The 21563-nt window shown below is 34.3% G+C and overlaps 1 protein-coding gene and 1 pseudogene across 13 annotated transcripts in view; both read right to left on the bottom strand.

Annotated features, from left to right (window-relative positions):
• LOC308631989 (large ribosomal subunit protein uL23-like) overlaps nucleotides 1–21563 on the bottom strand; it is a 491218-nt pseudogene that overhangs the window by 298824 nt on the left and 170831 nt on the right. The window lies entirely within an intron of this gene.
• Nucleotides 1–21563, bottom strand: part of ESCO1 (establishment of sister chromatid cohesion N-acetyltransferase 1) — a 107049-nt gene that overhangs the window by 20002 nt on the left and 65484 nt on the right. For 5 of the 12 annotated variants that reach the window (XM_081263582.1, XM_081263586.1, XM_081263587.1 and 2 more), the window contains 3 exons: nucleotides 16565–16654; nucleotides 12494–12637; nucleotides 9655–9842 (listed from right to left, as the gene is read on the bottom strand). In XM_081263582.1, the coding sequence (XP_081119708.1) occupies nucleotides 9655–9842; nucleotides 12494–12637; nucleotides 16565–16654 (422 nt within the window). Of the gene's footprint in view, nucleotides 1–4347; nucleotides 5502–9654; nucleotides 9843–12493; nucleotides 12638–15046; nucleotides 15135–15443; nucleotides 15510–16564; nucleotides 16655–17197; nucleotides 17322–21563 lie in introns of those variants that run through there. The other 7 variants (XM_081263589.1, XR_014018406.1, XR_014018407.1 and 4 more) reach the window with 7 other exon arrangements.

A 21563-nucleotide genomic window follows, 5' to 3' on the forward strand; every position in this document is an offset into this window, starting at 1 on the left:
AGAAATGCCAGAATAAAGTCCAACACATCAACTCGATAGTGGAGAAATTTAAGTTAACCTGCCTAATTTTTTTTTTTTTTTGAAAGCCTCTTAAATCACTTTATCACTCTTACTTCTTTAGAGAATGTTAGGTCATCTCTAAGGAGAAAATTGCACAAGCACAGGACACCATGATTTGTTAGTGTATGTGTTCAGTTTATGCTTTTCCACCCCTTAAAACACTAGTGTGGAGTGAATGGATTCACTAGGCCCACACAATAACTCACCTACACACCTGCTAAAAACTATGGCATGTATGTATGACAGTTCACACAGGTTAATACTAAATGTAAACTAAAAATTAGAATTGTAGTTGTCAATTTGGTTTGGCTGTAATTTATGCAAATGCTTTTTGTGACTTTTAGAAAAAGGGGTACCTGTGTTACATTATTACTGTAAAATTTTAACCAAAATTTGGTGAATTTCACTAGTCAGTCTACCTCACGTTTTGTTGATGATTCTAAGTTGTCGTAAGTTGTGTCTACAGTATGTTCTTGTCCTTTCATTTAATTTGGTGAATGTATTAAAATTCTCTCCCACTCCCCACCCCCTAAAATAGTTTGTTTTCTTTAAACTAATTTTCTATTATGTTAAAAAAACAGAATGTGCTCTCAGACTCTGACAACATCCAAAAAAGCTTGGAAATACCAATATTATAGGATGGATGGCTCAAAGATTCTTCTATTCTGGCACAAAACTCCAAGAAAGTAGTAGATAAATGTTTGTTGAATGAAAATCTGTAGCTCAAATACATACACACACTTAAAGTATCTATAGACCCATTTGTAGAGTTGCACATAATTATATATGACAGACCTAGAAATGATTAAAGAATTAGAAATATTCACACTACCTCCCCCATCTTTTATAGATGGCAACTACACTCAGTTTGGTATCCTACTCAGAAACACAGTGTTGGGTTTACTAGAACTGTGTAGTATGATACAAGGTATATACTGTTAACTTCCAATTTATTTCTAAACTGCCTAATTTTATCAACTCTTGAACCCGTTATACTCTCTTCTAGGCTAAAGGCCCCTTGTCATTTACCTCAGGAGAGACAATAAATATTTCTAAGCCTGATAGCAGACTGACAGGAAACAGACTACCTGTTTTCCTTCTACAGCATATTCCCAAGCAGCCACCCTGAAAAGACTAAACACACCCAAGGCCAAATCTTCACATTCAACTACCTAGATAGACCTGGACTAACATCCCGGGAACAAACATTTCTCAGGCTTCTCTTCACACATGAAAACTTACCCCGCCTTAAGCTTCCTCTGGGTCTAGGAGAATACTGCTATAACTGAAGCCCTGGCCTCACTGGAAAAGTCATCACCAAAGATGATTTCAGGAACAGTTAGTAAGGTCAAAGAAAAAGCCTTTCACATAATAAATTCACTATACTCTTAACTAGCAAGTTCTAAGCTAAAGCATCTACTCCAGGGCCTATGACAACAGATGGAACAAGTTCTAAGAAAGAAAAGGCAACCAGTAAGTCATTCTCTGACCACTTCATTCCATAAGTAGCTCATGTATTTTATTTTTACTAGGAGAGTGGTAGGGGTGAAGGACTGCCTTAAAACAGAATTCTTCCCTTTTTCTGTTAGAAGGCTCAAGGGTCATGAGAAAGAGACAGTTCTGTAGTCACTACCCTAGGAATCAACTTATCAATCTTAACCCTAGGTGAAGTGTGGGTGGTCAGGAATATGGCTGTATTTCATCCAAAGGGATAAGACTCCCTTGCTGAGCAACTCCAAGAAAGAACAATTAAAATACCATTACAATGGGGCTGGGGATGTGGCTCAAGCTGTAGCGCACTTGCCTGGCATGCGTGCGGCCCGGGTTCAATCCTCAGCACCACATACAAACAAAGATGTTGTATCCACTGAAAACTAAAAAATAAACATTAAAATTCTCTCTTTAAAAAAAAAAATACCATTACAAGTTTGTTGTACTCATTGTCTGTACAGTAGTCATATATTAAGATACACCAAATTCACTCTTACATATTATGAACTGGTAAAATACTTTTTATAATTCTTACTAGAGAAAATAATCATTTATGGGCACTTTTATATAATCAGTAATTACAAAATCACTCTTTCCTGAAGTTTGACTATAGTTATTAGTCTATACTCACTGTGGCCACTCCTTCCTCCACCATCCCATAGACATTGCTCATTCTAATGTCACTTGGACTATCTTCAGTCTTCATTTGTGGTATGGCAGTGTTGACCATTCTCTGATTTTTGAAACTCTTCTCTAAACCACTCTCTTCTAGCTGTTACTTTGCTCTTGTCTTCTCAGGTACTCTTCTTTGAGATAAATAATGGTGTTCCTCATAGATGTCTTCCTCCTTCTCCTTTACAAACCCCAGAATGATCTCTTCTAAACCTTCAAACACACCAGGAGTGGTGGCAGAAACCTGTATGGGAGGCTGAAGCCCTAAGCAACTCAGCAAGACTCCGTCTCAAAATATAGATATAGATAGGTAGGTAGATAGATAGATAGATAGGGGCTGAGAATGTTGTTCAGTGGTTAAGTACCCCGGGGCTTAACACCCACCTCCATCAAAAAAAAACAAACAAAAAAATTCGAGGGCTGGGGATGTAGCTCAAGTGGTAGCGCGCTCGCCTGGCATGCGTGCGGCCCGGGTTCGATCCTCAGTACCACATACAAACAAAGATGTTGTGCCCGCCGAAAACTAAAAAATAAAGATTAAAAAATTCTCTCTCTCTCACTCTCTCTTAAAAAAAAAAAAAATTCGAATAACTGAACTTACAAGTTTATTTGCTCAGCCCAAACCTCTCTTAAACTACTCTAAATCCACATCTCCAAATGTACACTAGATGAATACTTACACTTGGAGGTTCTGTAACTACCTTAAAATCTTGATCAAAACCGAGCTCACTGTTGACCATCAAATTTTCCCAACCTAATTCTTATTATCATCTCAATAAATCCATATACTTAATTATCCAACCAAACTTCCCACATACCCTAGACTTTTTGCCACAGAGGACTTTTCCAGCCAGTCATAAATTCCAATTAACTTCAGGTGCACCCATTTCTTCTTCATCCCCATATCACAGCTTCAGTTCAGTGTTTCAACATTTTTCACAATCATTACAATAGTATCAATTATCTTTGAAATTATAGATGCCTCTCCTGTAATCCCTGCTTTACAGGATAGTCATGATTAAGGTAAATAATGCACAAAATACAGAATCTGGCACAGCAAATACTCAAATGTTAGGTACTACAATAGTACTACTATTCTTAGAGAAATACCTAGATTATAAAATTTATTTGAGGGACTGTGTTTTCAATAAAAACGTGAAAATAAATTGTTTTCCTGGTAAATGGTTAACATTTAAAGCAACCAATTAATGTATCCTCTCTGCCCATGGGTCTCCTTAAAAACACCAAGTGTGGCTTGCCAATCAAAAGTATTATACTGTGGCTCATGTGGAAATGGAACCTGTATTATGAAGTTAACCAGTTACTAGGGAATCTATATGGTACCTCAAAATTTCTTCTAAAAATTCATGGGACCTTGCCGGGCACAGTGGTGCATACTTGTAATCCCGATGATTCAGGATGCTGAGGCAGGAGGATTGCAACTTCAAGGCTAGCCTCAGTGAGGCCCTAAGCAACTTATTGAGATCTGTCTCAAAATAAAAATAAATAAAAAGGGGTTGGGGATGTGGCTCAGTGGTTAGGTGCTCCTGGGTTCAATCCTCAGTACCAAAACCAAAACAAAATTCAACAATGAGTCCAGTGAGGACTAGAAGAGTCTCAAGTCAGGCCATCATGATGACTCAGAATGAACTATTTATCCTGTCTTACCGTCCTATCATATAAAAAGTACAGTCTCACAACATTCTATAAATAAAAAAAAGCACAAATCTATAGGAAGATAAAATGTACACCTGTTAATATTAACTTAAGGCCCTTAATTTTAGCCAGTTTTCAAGGAAAATACAATCATTTACACTCACAAAAATAATCTAAGTGCAACCATAGTGATTCTTCATCCTTGGGCTATGGCCCTTTATTTCCTTGAAAGATCAGAAAAGTGCAATGTTACTAAAATAATCAGAAGGGATTTTTCCTTTTGGAGATAAAGTTCAGCAGAGTTGCTGACAACATAAGGATCCGTTGGGAAACTGGTGAAAACTACCAGTTTAAGAACCCAGTGTTTTAATCATATTTCAAGATCTCAAACCTAAGAAACTCCCTGAATAAGCACAAATGACAAAACAACATTATCTTAGTACATTTATCACTTAGAAAAGACTAGCAAGTATTTTATTATTTTATTCTACATTATATACAGATCATAAAAGGCCACAGCAGTTTTCAACATATAAACCCTTTAAAAGTAGAGGGCACTATGAAGGATAGACAAGTATCAAAATGAAGTCCAGTAACGAGGGCATATACTCAGTGCAGTATTTCTGAGGAATAACAGAGCAGATACCAAGTCATCCATATTTAGCTCACAACTGTTCCATGTTTATATAAGCCTTTTGAGTGTTAACAGCCTAGTTGTGGCAAAAGTTGCCATTAAAAAAAGAAGGTATACCCAGAATGAAATATTGAACTTAAAAAGTACCCTTCATAATTCTAGCCATTTATAGCTCTAAAAAGTAGGAAAACCTCAAATTTTACCCGCTTACAATTCAATCCATCAAAGGTAGAAAAGAAATGGAAGGAAAAGTTCACTATTCCAAATTCTCTCTGACTATTTGGAATTTTCTTTTCCTTTAGGGGTTTCTTCAAAGTATACATGAGGCCTTTTAAGAATCAGCTTCAAATTCCTAAACACGTAATACTGCAATCTCCTTAAATAATAATTGAAAAACACTGGTTTCCACTCTGAAAATACAATCTTTAAGCCTATAACTGGTATCAGCAGATCAATATAAAAAAATACAGTACCAAGCTACACTGGTATATTTCCATATTAAGAACTTCAAAATATACTTATCACTGAGACCATAGTCCTTGCATTAGTTTTCAGTCCACTATGAACAATTATCTGCTGCATGTAAACATGTCTAAATAACTATAGATAAAATACATCAATCATAAATTTCTGTAAAAGATAATAAAATATCTTCTTTAAAAAACAAAACAATAATAAGCTATTACTGCATTGTTTCCAATTTTATGAAAATGGAACAACCAAGTGGTTGTTGCCAGTCCTGAGTTCATTGTAATAAAAATGGCCCTAGTTCCTGGTTAAAGTCAGCAACCAATCCATTCTCTTCAACAGATGTCTTCTAGTACTGTAGACAAGCTTTGTTTAAGTAGTATTCTGTCCATTAATAAAATTATATACCAGAAATTGACCAGTGCCACAGTACTGTGTTGCAAACAATTTTCCATCAGGAGTGGGATCTGAGAAAGCAATTTCTTCTTTACTCAAATATGAGCCATATATAAAGTTACTCCTATTAAAAAAAAAAGGGGGGGAGGGGGGAGAATGTGAAAAGTTAAAAAATCATTATTATTTCTAATCTTAAAAAAATCTGTCAAATTCATTTTGACTAGAAAGACTTTCAGATAATGACACCTTATTCTAAAGACTGTTGAAGTAACTGTGCTTCTAAAATATTATCAATTATTTGAGGTTAAAAAGTTTTTAAATAAAAACAATGTAAAACATGGACCCAACATCTTGTCATGATAAAAATACTCAACAACACAAGGAAATTCCTCAACTTTCAAAGACATCAAAGACCATCAGATTTAATGATAGAAAACTGAAAATTCTTCCTCAAAGATCAGGAACAGGAAAAGGGGGCTCCTGTGTCTTGAATATTAAACTGGATGCTCTAGTCAGGGCAATTAGATAAGAAAAAGAAATAAAAAGCATCCACAGGGCTGGGGTTGTGGCTCAGCAGTACAGCACTTGTCTAGCATGTTCGATGAGGCCCTGGGTTCAATCCTCAGCATCACATGAAAATAAATAAGTAAAATAAAAGGTACTGTGTCTAACTACAACTAAAAAATAAATATTAAAAAAAAAAGCATCCACAGTAGAAAGGGAAAAAAATGATCTCTTTTGATCTAAGGTTGTGGCTCAGTGCTTACCTAGTATGCACAAAGCCTTTGGTTCAATCTCTAGTATTACCAACAATTTTTTAATTAGATTTAAAAAAAATTTTTTAAATTATCTCTTTCGCAGATAACACAACCTTGTGTAGAGAAAATCCTAAGGAATTCACACACAAAAAAAAGATATAATAAGTGACTTCAACAAGATTGCATATTCAAGACTGATATTCAAATATCAATAATATTTGCTACACATGTGCAATGAACAATCCAAAAATAAAACTTAGGAAAAAATTCGACTTAAATCAACAATAAAATACTTAAGTAATAAACTTAATAAAAGAAGCACAAGACCTATGAATCAAAAACTACTAAGTACTCTTAGAATGAAAGACACGATATTTTTTTAATTCAAAACACACTACTACCAAAAATAAAAATAAAATAATTAGGGCTGGGGTTGTAACTCAGTGGTAGAGCACTTGCCTAGCATGTGGGAGTCACTGGGCTCGATTTTCAGCATGCATATAAATAAATAAAATAAAGATCCATGGGCAACTAAAATATATATATATATATATATATATATATATATATATATATATATATATATATACCCCCACACCCACACACACATATACATACATATACACATATATAAAATGTAACAGAAAAGTGAAGAGTTCAATACTTGGTAAAAGGATAGATATATAGATCAATGGAATCTGGGGTGCAGCTCAATGGTAGAGCACTTGCCTTGGCTAGTATGTGAGAAGCCATGGGTTCAATCCCCAGCACTATCCCAAAAACAAACAAACAAACAAGGGAATACAATCCAGATATAAATCTTGACATTTACAGTCAATAACTTTTTATAATCTCACCAAGACTGACCACTCAAGTGAGGAGAATAACTGATCCCTTTAACAATAGTGATGGGAGGATAGAATATCCACATGCAAAAGAAAGAAGTATATCCACATGTGATATCCTACCTCATGTCACACACAACAGTGAATTCAAAATGGATCAAAGACCTATATGTAGGAACTAAAACTATAAACTAAATAAGACATAGATATTAATCTTTGTGGCCATGGATTAGACAATGGCTTCTTAAATGACAACAAAAATAGAAATGACAAAAAATATCAATTGAACTTCATTCAAGTAAAAAACTACTGTACTTCAAAGGATATCATCAAGAAGATGAGAATAACCACCACAAAATAGAAAATTTTTACAAATCATACATAGGACAAGGAACTTGTTTCAGAATACATAAAGAGCTACTGCAACTCAACAACATTTTAAGGGATATAGGATATGAACAGGCATTTCTCTAAAGATGATCTATTAATGGCCAATAATAAGCACATGAAGAGATGTTCAACATTAGTTATTAGGAAAATGCAAATCCAAACCACAATGAATTACCATTTCATATCCACTAAATAGCTAAAAATATAAAAAGACAAACCATAACAAGTACTAGTGGAGAAATTATGAGCTCTCATACATAGGTAGAATTATAAAATGGTTCAGACACTGTGGAAAAATTTGGCAGTTTCTCAAAACATTAAACACACAACTATAATATGTTCAGCAATTCTACTCCTGGTATACATCCGAGAGAAATAAAACATACATTATTTACACAAAAGTTTGTACATGAATGGTCACAGCAGTGGTATTCAGGATAGCCAACAAGTGAAAACAACTCAACTGTTCACAAATTAATAAATGGATAAATAAAATGCATACTAGTACATAAGGTTTTATTATTTGTCAGTATAATAAAAAAAGAATGAAGTACACTGATACATGCTACAATATGATGACATCTGAAAACATTAAGTAAAAGAAACTATTCACAAAAGGTAGAATTCAATTCATATGAAATGTTCAGACTAGGCAAATGCATTACCTTAGATTAGGTAGAGGGAAGTGAAAGGAGGGGAAGGCAGGGGATGTGGGGATAAGAAAGATAGTAGAATGAAACAGACATTATTACTTTATGTATGTATGTGACTATATGACCAATGCGATTCTACAATATGTATACTCAGAAAAATGAGAAATTATAACCGATCTATGATATATCAAAGTATATAAGTGCATTCCACTGTCTTGTATAATAATTAAAACAAATAAAAATTTTTTTAAAAAAGAATAGGTAAATGCTTTTAGACAGAAAATAGATTGATGGTTGACAGGAGCTGAGGACAGGATGATATAGGGAGTCACTGCTAATAGGAATGAGATTTTTATGGAGTATAATAGAAATACCCTGAAATTCAGACAGTGAATTCAGTCGGTCGTATAGTCTTCCAAATGTACTAAAATCCACTGAATTGTAAGACTTTAAATAGATGAACTTTATGGTATATATCTCAAATAAAGACATTATTAAAAACATTTTTGTTAACGCTTAGCCAATAGAGAGCCCACTATTAGAATTTTCATATTGTGATCTTCACAAGGAGTTCTGAACACTTTTATAGGAGGACCTACATACAAAAGATCAGTAAACGAAAAAACTATAAATGGATAGGGAATAAGGTCCCTAATGAGTTTTACTCTGTCACACAGAATAAATACAACTCCCACACTATTTTCTTTTTTATAAACTAGAGCTATTTATAGTTGCCACAAGATTTACAAGGAGAGAAAATACTCTCCATTAGGTTTATTATTTATTTAATCAGCAAATTTTCCAGGCTTATTTCTGAAAATTAAAAACAGACATGCATCTTTGTTATGAAAAAAAGAGTAAGAGTTGAGTTCTTTTGGATCATTACTCATTAATAAAATAAGGGGACTGGTGTAACTCTACACCAGGTACAACCAGAAGAATGAGAAGTTGTCCTTCATTTATGTATGATGTGCCAAAATGCATTCTACTGTCATGTATAACTAATTGGAACAAACAAAAAAAACAAAATAAGGGGAAGACACCAGATATGTATTAACGATCTAAGATCTTAAGAGACTTAGGATCTCACTTTTCAAAAAATGAACTGACCAAAACCCCTCTTGGAATGACTAATTTAACTTTCTCCATTAACCCTGCGTCAAAGTACCTTAAAAATAAAAACTCAAACCTATAATTTGTGTCTTCACTTTATGCCCTTGATAAACAATCAAGTAATAAAAGGAGAAAAAGTAATAAGAGACTTGGTTTATAAATAATATTCTTAAATTAAGATTTCTCTAAAAGTTGAACTCCCAAGAAACTTTCCATATTTCTGTGGTTATGCTTAAAATTCTCCAGTACTGAACACAGCTTTAAATAAGTGAATTAAATGGCCTGATATAACAACTACAAATAACCAAGTCAAAATGGCTTAATAACATTTAACCCGCTTTCTTCATTCTCAAATTAATTTCACACAAAGTACTGAGAGACCATAAAATGAAAGGAAAAATTTATACTTAATATAAGTAAGTTATAATTTATGATTAACTTAAATAACCAATCTTTATACTAAAATTGCTTAGATCCTAAACTACTACAAATGATTTGAAGAATTATATGCAAGTTACCTTAGGCATTCAATCATGCGAGAAGCTATTTTCTTCCGCCGCATCATGCTGAACACCCATATTCGACTGATCCCACATATTGCAGGCTCTGGCAATGTTGAGCAGCACCAGGCTTTCTGCCTTTCAAATCTGACTTTTTCTTCTTCTGACTTGGTAACTGGAAGTTTCTCTTCTATAACTCTGTAGCCCTGACAGACATCAAAATTAAGGAGAAAGTTTTATAGGGAGAATATTAACTGCAATTACCTAGAACTGTTCTTCCAGAGGAGGTAACCACACTTGGTTTCATAACAATTATAAGACCCACTTATGTTTTCACTCATTTTTAGGAAATAAACACATCTGGATTTGCATTCTGTTCTACTTGACTTACTGGGGATGCCTATCATCTCTCCTTAAGAGATTAAATTAAGTAACATGTACAAAGCATCTTGCCATCACTAAATCCTAGTTCTCTCTACCTCCTATATTCTAAGGACCAGAAAAGTACATGTTTACACCAGAGACAATGGTTCATGCCTATAATCCCAACTACTTGAAAGGCTGAAGCAGGAGGATCACAATCTAGAGGCCAGTCTGGGCAACTCAATGAGACCCTGTCTCAAAACAAAACTTAAGAAGGGTTGGAGATGAAGTTGGAGTTGTAGCTCAGCGGTAGAGCGTTTGCCTAGATGTGTGAGGCACCACATATAAATAAGTAAATAAAATAAACGTCCATCGACAACTAAAAAAATATTTTTTAAAAAAATGGTTGAGGATGTAGCTCAGTGATAAAGCACTTGCCTAGCATGTGTTAGACCCTTGGGTTTGATCCTCATTACCACAAGAAAAAAAAAAGTTCATAACTCAGCAATAATAACTATTCCTGTGAAGGATGCCATAGTTCAGGCTTCACAGCTAAAAACTAGGTAGAGAGCGAGCAGAGAAATTAAGAATTTAAATGGCCCTTTCCTCACACTCTGAGCTCTTTAAAATAAGTAATTAGCATTGGAAAGTCATGTGGGCCAAATTTTACTGTTATATTGTGTGCATGTATGAATATGTAACAACAAATTCCATCATTATATAAAACTATAATGCACCAATAACACAATATGGAAACCAAAAAATTTAAAAATTAAAAAATAACTAAAAAACATATCTCTTCTGCCAATCTAGCTGTCACAAAAGGATCTAATCAGCCTCCTAATGGGATAAGGTACAGAACTTAAAAAGTCGTTACATGACACAATTAATGCTAACATCACATAGCTACCTTCTAGTTTCAATACTGCCTAAAATCATTTGGGGAACTATGTGGAATAGAAATTTCAAAACAATGGCTGTACTATGTAAAATTAACTCAATCTCTGGCAGAATTCTTTACATTCAATTAATATCTCAATACTACTTATCACAAAAAATAAAAGTAATTTAAAAAAAAAAAAACAGTAGCTATTTAAAACCAATTTTGTTATCCTAGCAAGATTCATATGAACTACACAATTTCAGAGTGAATATTTAAAACACATAGCTTAATACAGAGAAATAAATTCATGTAGACTTTTTTTGGCTTTTAACTCTATTTAAAAACATTATGACGGGGGCTGGGGATGTGGCTCAAGCGGTAGCACGCTCGCCTGGCATGCATGCGGCCCGGGTTCGATCCTCAGCACCACGTACAAACAAAGATGTTGTGTCTGACGAAAACTAAAAAATAAATATTAATTCTCTCTCCCTCTCTCACTCTCTCTTAAAAAAAAAAAAACATTATGATGAAGTGTACATTTGCAGGCATTTTTAATATGCTAGAAATACTAACTGAACAACAGCCACACATGATGACCATTAAATTTATAAGGATTAAAAAAAAAAAATTCAAAGTGAGGATGACTAGGGAGTCCAGAAGCTTCCATTCTCTTATGTTGGTCTCATGTATTAAATAACATGAATAAAATGTGAGCACATCCTTTACTATGATTTGCCTCATAAAAACAAAACAACTATTCATCCAGAGCTCAACCACTGAAGTAGTGACCTATTCCAGAGGTGGCAAAGTTTCTAGAAAGGACTCAATAATAAATACAGTAGGCATCAAAGTCCACTTAGTCTAGACAAACATGTGAGCAAATGGGTGTGGTTGTGTTACAATAAAATCTTATGTACAAAAACAGGCCATATTTTACCCACTATAGTTTGCCTACACTTGACTGATTCTAGTGCTATAGGGAGTAAAATATTAATTACATTAATATCCAACACAGAGTCTTCAGAAAAAAATCTTAACTGTACTTCTGATTCTACAGAATTATCTAACTTGAGCAACTCAAGAGGCTGAGGCAGGAGAACCCGATCCCAAAATAAAAAAAAAATTTTAAAGGCTGGGGATGTGGCTCAGTGGTAAAGTGACCCCGGGTTCATTCCCCAGTACCAAAAAATAAAAACATAAGTTTTTTGTTTTTTTAAAGAATTATCTGGGCTGGGTTGGGGCTCAGCAGTAGAGCGCTCGCCTAGCATATCCAAGACACTGGGTTCGATCCACAGTGCCACATAAAAATAAATTAAATAAAAATATTTATTGTGTCCAACTACAATATATATATATACATATATATATATATGTATATATATATACATAATTATATATATATAATTATATATATAATTATCTGACTTAAAAAAACTTAATTCCCATGTAAGATTCAACTCCATTACAGTAAACAATAACACAAAGGAATTCATGCATTCACATTCTTCCTTACCTAAATGTAGAACAAATTATCAGGATTATAATACTCCAGATTACATAGTAAATGCAGTAAACATCAAACTACTTATGAGCACTCTAAAAGTCACTTACCCACTGGATATGTTCTGCAATTAGGCAGCCAACTACTTTTTTATCATTTGAAATAAAGAGAAGTGTTTTAGTTCTGGAATAGCACATTAATGGAGTCTGTTGGAAACCTAAGTCATTATCAACCATTTCTCTAATCTCGTCAACCTGCCAAATAAAGAATAATATTTATTTTTAACAATGAAAGTATTATATAAATGTAAAAAAATATATATGTATATACAGTTCAACAAGTTGATTATATTATTCCAAGCACGGTATCTTCTAAAAAGGATGACTCTAGTGATGAGTAACTGTTTTATAAACCTCATAGACCACTTAGCAAAATCAGAGAAAAACTGGAGAGTAATGTCAAGTCCAGCAATCTAGGGAAAAAAAGAGGGGTGACTCTACCTTCACTAGGCTAATTTAAAGAACATTTAGGGTGGGCTGGGGCTCAGTGGTAGAACGCTTGCCTCATATGTATAAGGCACTAAGTTCGATTCTCAGCAGTGCATATAAATAAATGAATAAAAATAAAGTCCATCAACAACTAAAAAGAATTTTTTTTTAAGAACATGAAGGCTTCCTATTAGTAGCATCATGGATTTGTGAATTGGATAGAACATCACTGGAATTTCAGCCAGGCAAGTGAGCCGCTTTTCTTCCCAAGTCTGAATTAGCCAAGCACAATCAAGCACAGCCAAACACAGTGGTGCACACTTTTGTAATCCAAATGACCTGAGGCTGAGGCAGAAGGATCACAAGTTTGAGGCCAGCTTCAGTAACTTAGCAAGACCCTATCCCAATACAAAAAATAAAAAGGGCTGAGGAAATAGCTTAGTGGTAAAGCACCTCTGGGTTCAATCCATAGTACTACAACAGTAGTAAAGGAAACAAGAGATGGACAGAGGGATATAATTTAATGATACAACTCCTCTGCATTCAAACCCAAGTATTGGATTGCAGGGGAGTGCTCATGAGTAAAATAAAAATGGACACAAATGAAAGAACTTCTTGTTTACTTCCTATTGAATCAATTATGGGCCAAATATTATTTAAAATACTTTATATATCATCTCATCATCAAGGACAACGGTACATGCCTATAATCTTAACTGTTCTGAGGCTAAGGCAGGAAGATCTTAAGTTCAAGGCCAGCCTGGGTAACCTAGGAAGACCCAGTCTCAAAACAACAACAAAACACATAAATATTATTTCATTTAAATCCACCATCCTGTAGAGATTTCTAGTTCCTCACTTTACATTTGGAAGAAATAATATCCCTAGTCAGATATATTAGACAACTAGAAAATCAAGGACAAGAGGTGTGAACACAAATGTTAACATGGAATCTTCCGGGTTCCTACTAGAACTAGTCAGGGTCAAATACAGTAAGCTCAAGCTTTTGTAGTCCTCTCTGCAGGTGCTCACATTTCCTTCCTCAGATTTAAAAAAAAGAAAAAAAAATTGCAAATGCTCAGTCCAATTAACAATAATTTGAGTCACTAAGATTTAAATGCAAAAAAACCCTTAAGACAGATCACTATTAGCACTCTGTGCACACAGAATACCATGAAACACAACTTAGTGATGAAAACTCAAATCCTCCTAATCCTTGAAGTCCTACAGTTCCCAACTGAGTTCCTAAAGGTAACTTACTCACAATTCCATAGATTTTCACTTTTAACCTACTATGGGTTATTAACTAATAATATACTGAATAGCACGTAATCAAGATTTTTTGCCCTAAGAAACTAAAATTAGGAAATTAGCTTTTTTTTTTTTTTTTTTTAAGCCTATGTTTCTATTTGCTCTAACTACAGTGTCAGACTAAAAAATTTCTCTGGAGTCCTTGTTTTTTATTTCCCTTTTTTCTTTATGTTTCCTTGGAAATTTCATAAGTAAGATGTGAGATGTGTAGTTTTTAAGTGGTACTTCCCGTCAAACAAGAGTCCTATTGATATGATGATCAGACTTTAGACTTTTAGTGAGCTTGTGCCTTCTATCCTCACTTTTTCTCTCCATGAGGAGAAGGAAATTAGCGTTTAATGTGAGAACTCTTAGTTAGATATGTCTGCCACATAAGGTAATTGTAGAAAAATTCCTACTGTGCATTTTTAAATAATAGTTAGAATTCCAAAAATTCCACATTTTTCATTAGTCAATTATATAAAAAAACAAGTATATATTTTTGTGCAAGCATCAAAGTTTTGAATACAAGACAGGTTGGGCCTGTTTTTGTATCATTCTAAATGCTACTGTCTATACTGTAAAGCAATGCAGGGGCTTATCTGGTTATCTGGGGTTGCCCAGTTAGATATACAGGGGATCTGAAAAATCAGAATCCACAAAATAAATTTTTATCTTAAGTAGAATGCTAACTACATTTTCAAATAATAGGTGTTTTCCTTCGATGTCTTTTTCAGGTAAAGTATTCCTAAATTTAGAGAGATCTAATTGTGAAGTTAAACAAAATTCAGTAAATAAATTATTTTCTTTATTTTTTCAGATAAATTTTTTACACACTCTAATACAATTAAGTTTTTCAAATAAATGCCTAAACCCATTACTTACATTATGAGGTATTTCTGAAAAAGCATCCAGGGGATGAAGAGATACACTGAAAGTGCAATAAATTCTTTTTTCTTGCTGGGGATCAAGCCTAACAATTATCAAATGCTAAGTTAACAGTGTCCCACTGAGATACATCCCATCCCAGGCCAACATACTATTTAACAGTAAGTTTATCCTATGGTTCCTGACTTTTTAGATACTCCATATGACAAAATAGATACAGGCTTCAATATCTCTTAGTTCATTTCTCAACACAGTAAACTCAACCCTGAAATGAAAGTATGGACCTACGTAGAACTAAGACCTGGTTAACACTAGAAAAGAGGAAAATTTTAAGTTTTCTACATGGTATTTATAAATTGGGATGTATCTTTTTTATCCTTAAAAATATAATTACCTGGGCTGGGGCTGCAGCTCAGTGGTAGAGCGCTTGCCTAGCACGTGTAAGGCCCTGAGTTCGATCCTCAGCACCACATAAAAATAAATAGAATAAAGGTATTAAAAATATGTATATAATTACTTCATGTTTAATTTCCGTTTTACTATTACCCTACTCTTAAATATTCTTCTACAATAAGCTTTTACTTAGAAATTTACACTTAGAACTGGGCACAGTGGTGCACACCTGTAATCCCAGTAATGCAGGAAGCTGAGGCAGGAGGATCACAAGTTCAAGGCCAGCCTCATCAATTTAGAGGCCCTAAGCGATTTAGCAAGCCTCTGCCTCAAAACAAAAAATAAATTTTTTTTAAAAAAAGGGCTGGGGATGTGGCTCAGTGGTAAAGTGCCTCCAGTTCAATCCCTGATACCAAAAAAAAAAAAAAAAAAAAAAGAAAAGAAAAGAAAAGAAAAGAAAGAGAAATTTACACTTAGAATGGAACTTCATTTTTTTAAAAATTTTGTAAATTACTATGGTTCAACTTTTTTGGTTTTGGTGCTGGGGATTTAGGCTAAGGTCTCACTAATCATTTGCTCTACCACTGGGCTATTTTCCCAGGCCTCAACTTTGAATTTTAATTCTAATTCTTAAGATAACTTACTGGGCATTATTCATTAACTCAATTAAATAGCCTATCTTTAATTAATCACTCAAATTATTGATAACACTGGACAATAATCAATTCACTTAAAATTCATTTCAGCTGGCCACAGTGGTGCATGCCTATAATCCCAGCTACTCAGGAGGCTGAGGCAGAAGGATTGCAAGTCCAAGGCCAGCCTCAGCAACTTAGCAAGATCCTGTTTCAAAATAAAAAATAAAAAGGGCTGGGGATGTAGCTCAGTGGTAAAGTGCCCTTGGATTCAATCCCTGGTACCAAAAAATGAAATTCATTTCACATGTTTTGGATTACGTCAAAGTTTGGCATAATTTTTCAAATTGGCTGTATCCTTTACATTATTATTTATTGTTTTCAGAACTGATGTTTAAATGTACTGTGCTACCAATGTGTTATACTCTTAACTTTAGCTGGAAAGTGATATTAATCCATTCTGTATAAAATTTCACTCCAAATTTACCTTTTTCAGGGCATATTTTGGGTCTTCAGGAAGAACCATTATTATCCTGCCATCAGGGTATTCAGCCAGAATTCTTTCTTTTTTCCAGCCCTAGGTATAAAGAAGGATGAATTTTAATGTATCATATTTTATTCATCATATTCATGTACAGAAGGAAAAGTACATCAATTTGTCTAAAAAAATTACAAACAACAATTATATGCTCATTAATGTTTAATAAAGCATGATAAATCATCTATTGTTAAGCATACAGTAGCTACAATGCTAATTAATGTTTATTATTCAGAGACATTATCTACTACCACAAAAATATCTAATTTATCAATTCCATTTTAAATGATTTTAAAAAATCACACACCAAAAGCAAGCCCCTTAAAGTCAGTGACTCCCAGAACCTAAAGAATGACTTTCCCAGATTCTTGATACAAGAATTAAATGCTTAGATTTCTTTGGAACATGGTTACCTCCACAAACACACACTCTTAGTTTTTTGTCTGGCATGCCAAAGACCTCCAGGAGGTTTTAAGTGAACTGATTTGCATGCAGTAGCCCAGTATGAAAGGAATAGTTTTTATTTTTATTGATCACAACTATCAAAGGCACAAGAAGGAGACTATAAAAAAATATAACTACCTTCTAAGAATCTAATAGGGAAGGAGAGGCTACGTTGTGTGTATCTGAAGTTAAACATACTCAAAAAAAGAGAGGTAATAAACTCTTCTTCAGATCCACACTCGTGGTGATTAATGAGCAGAACCTGCATGAAAAAACAAAACAAAACAAAAGCCACTTAAATCTAGTAAGATGGGACTGAACCAGAGGTTAAACTAGGAACTTTGAAGTTCAAAATAAGTACAGAAGGAATGAGCTTAACTAGTTGTTCCATTTGTCTTACCCCACCAACTTTACATAAAAAGGCCTTTCCAAAAGCAATTTGTATTTCTATTTTTTTTTAAAAAATGTTCTTTTTTTTCTGATTCGTTTTCTTCTAAGAATGCAAAAGCTCAATGAAACCAAGAAAAAGACAACTAAATTGTTTTTATATACTATGGCAAGTCTGAAAGAATGATGAAATCTAGAATAGTTTTTTTTTTGTGTGGGGGGGGAGAATCATAGTTGGGGACAAAAAATTTAGTAACAATCTTGATATATGTAACAATTTAGATTAAAATACTAAAAGCCAGAATTTGTTTACAAAATAAGAACATCCAAAAGCAAAAATCAGATGATTAAAATTACTTATGATTGATAAAATGCTCAAGATTTGCAAAGAAGCAGAAACAATAATCAGATGTTCTTTCAGGAACAGGAATCATACAGATCTGAATATAGATATGATTTTAAGATATAAAAAAACACCTCTTTAAAAAGACATTTATATTAACAATGTTGCTTTTAGAAAAAACTTTTAAATGAACCTATTTTCCACAAAAAGAAATAGCAACTTTAAAAAATTAAACTATAAATTCAATGAAGACCTAGATATTTAAGAAACTTCAAATTATAAGAAAGCCATCCTTCCTGAGGTAAAATATCTAAAGACAATTCAATAAACTATTTTCTTAAGAATTGTCTTTAAAAACAATACTGTTCTCATGTCTTAATATTACACACTGTAATATTGTACAAATTACTTTGCTTAACTATTTTAGTATAAAACTTCCTCAAAAAAATATGCATGTTCAATGTGGAAAACTATCACACTGAATTTTATATAATTTTATGTTTTAAATATGATTCTATTCATTTCATGTACTAAATAAAAGCAGCAGGAACTGTGAGAGGCAGAATTACTATTGCTTAAGCTTCATTTAATGTTTGTGAAGATGGCATATTTTAGTGAAAACTTTTTAATAGTTTCAGAGTAACAGGGTTAGATCCTATTGCTAGTTACTAGATGTATATAGCCTTGGGTAAATCACTGGAACTCTGATTCTGTTTTCTAATCTAAGCATTCTATAAAATAGCTGTTATCAGAGGGTTGCATTAAAGATGACTGTTCACAAGAGTCAATGACTCTTATTAACTTCCATTCTGGTACATCAAACTAAGAATAATGCAACTATAACAAAATGCAATCAATAAATATCCCCAATGTTTAAATTCAAATCAGGAGCAAAGCAAAGATGAAAGAACCAAGTTGGCTAATGTCTGTCAAATACTATACTCAAGATATTTATGTGCCTCAACTGCAGTTAATACTTTGCTGATCTCAATAACCATAATTCTCCTGAATTTAGAGAATTCAGAAGAGTGGAAGTCTGTCTGCTGCCTGAAATGGAGGCACAGGTGGAATGTGTAGGGAAGGATACATGCAATTTAGAGGAATAACTGAACAGCCACAACTGTTTGGCAAAGATGTAAATTCCAATGCAATTAAGTACATTCCCTCCTCTCAAAGTTAACTCTTAAGGTGTTACATATATCCCTCTGCTAACAGTATTTCCAAAACCTAAATTTTCTAAATTCATTCATCTGACAACTGAAAAGTGAAAAGCTCTACGTTTCTGATTCATATTTCTCATGAGAAGTTGAGGGTTTATTGTTTGTTTTTATGGTGCTGGAGATCAAATCCAGCATGATAGGCAAGCACTCTATATTTGAACTATATACCCAGCTACCCCTTAATTTACATTTCTTTCTTTTCTTTTTGGGGGGGATTGAGGTATACTGGGGTTTGAACCCAAAGGCATCTGACCACTGAACTATATCCCCAATCTTTTACTTTTTGAGACAAGTTCTCACTAAGTGACTTAAGGTTATCACTAAGTTGCTGAGGCTGGCCTCGAACTTGCAATCCTGCCATCTCAACCTCCTGAGTTGCTGGGATTACAGGCATGTGCCACCATGTCCAGCCTAATTTGTATTTGTAACAGAAATCAATGTTATAATGATATTCTTTCCACCCTGTTGTAGTGACTCTAAATTTTAGAGCCTCAAAAGAGAAGTGATTTCTCCTTTTTTCCATCAAAAAAAGATCACAAATGATGGAGCTAGGATTGCAGTTCAGTGCTAAACTGCTTGCCTAGCATGAGTGAGGCACTGTGTTTGATTCTCAGCAGCTCATAAAAACAAATAAATAAAATAAAGGTTAAATTCTTTAAAAATCATAAACGAAAACAACATATACTGGGTGGTGAATACACTGGTGTATACAACTATCAAAATTTAACCAAACACTTAAGATCAGTGCATTTAATTGTGTGTAAACTATACCTCAATTTTAAAAGTTCCTACCAATCACCTTCATAAAGGCTGACTGAAACTACATATTTGAAAGAACACCCAGAAGTAAAAGTTACACAAACTTAAAAGAAAAAACAAAGTCAACAAATATTGCAAGGGAGGATAAAAGAAAGTGACTGAAGGAAAAACCCTTAGATTAGATTAAGAAAGACCGAGGGTAGGGAATGACTTAAGGGACATATTGACCAATGTAATATTACTTTTTTTTTTTAAAGAAAGAGTGAAAGGAGGGAGGGAGGGAGGGAGGGAGGGAGGGGGAGGGAGGGGGGGGGGAGAGAGAGAGAGAGAGAGAGAGAGAGAGAGAGAGAGAGAATTTTTTTTAATATTTATTTTTTTTTTAGTTCTCAGCGGACACAACATCTTTGTTGGTATGTGGTGCTGAGGATCGAACCCAGGCCGCACGCACACCAGGCAAGCGCGCTACCGCTTGAGCCACATCCCCAGCCCCCTCAATATTACTTTTTTTTTTTTTTTAAAGAAAGAGTGAGAAAGAGGGAGAGAGAGAGAGAACTTTAATATTTATTTTTCAGTATTTGGCGGATACAGCATCTTTGTCTGTATGTGGTGCTGAGGATCGAACCCAGGCCGCACGCATGCCAGGAGAGCGCGTTACCACTTGAGCCACATCCCCAGCCCTCAATATTACTTTTAACAAACAATATAAAAAAATTGAGATATTAGTGAAGTTTTTAACCCCAATGGAATACTTGATATTAAGGAGTAAGTTCACTAAAGCTTCTCTGTTTAAAAAAAAAGAATAATCTTCATTAAGTAAAAATATCTAACAAACCGGATGCCTTGGCGCATGCCTGTAATCCCAGCAGCTCGAGAAGCCGAGGCTGGAGGATCAGGAGTTCAAAGACAGCCTCAGCAATTTAGTGAAGCTGGGCTGGGGGTGTGGCTCAGTGGTTTCAGGCACACGCAGTGAGAGAGAGAGAGACACACACACACACACACACACACACACACACACACACACACGGGGTGGGGGAGAAAGTGAGAGGGAGGGAGAGACAGAGAGAGAAGAGGGAGAAAGAGAGAAAGTGAGGGAGAGAGGGAGGAAGATATAACTAACAAAATAATAACAGGATGCCTGGGTTTACTTCAAAACAACTGGGAAGGCTGGAAGATAAAAGATCATACATGAACTGAAATTGTTGAAGGTGGATGGGTGAAAGGTAGTGGAGGTTCATTACTCTGTGGGCAGGGGCAGAGAGATTGATTAATTTGAACTTATTTTTAATAATTCAAATCACCTATTGCCAAAGACCAAGGTGTGCTCAGGTACCATTTATTTGGAAAAGAAAAATACATGTAAAATTATCTGATCAGTAAAGTAGTTATCTAGGGCTGGGAAAAGTAGTGACTCTCTAGAGGAGCACAAAAGTGGCCTTAGGGAGGCTGGGATTGTGGTTCAGCGGTGGAGCGCTTGCCTTGCACGTGAGAGGACCTGGGTTCAATCCTCAGCACCTCATTAAAAAATAAACAAACAAAATAAAGGTATTGTGTCCATCTACAACTACAATATATATTTTTAAATATATATGTAAGTGGCTTTAGAGTTAAACATTATACTTTTTTTGAATTTTAAGTTTCTATGGTATTGAGGCACTCTACCAGTCAGCTATACTCCCAGGTCTTTTTTATTTTGAGAACAGGATCTCACTAAGTTGCCAGGGCTGACCTCAAACATGCAGCCTTCTTAATAGTCGTGCACACCTGTAATATCTTTTAAAAATGAAATGAAATGAAA

The sequence above is a fragment of the Spermophilus citellus genome (genome assembly GCF_964194105.1).
Source record: "Spermophilus citellus genome assembly, chromosome: 12".
Classification (NCBI taxonomy): domain Eukaryota; kingdom Metazoa; phylum Chordata; class Mammalia; order Rodentia; family Sciuridae; genus Spermophilus; species Spermophilus citellus.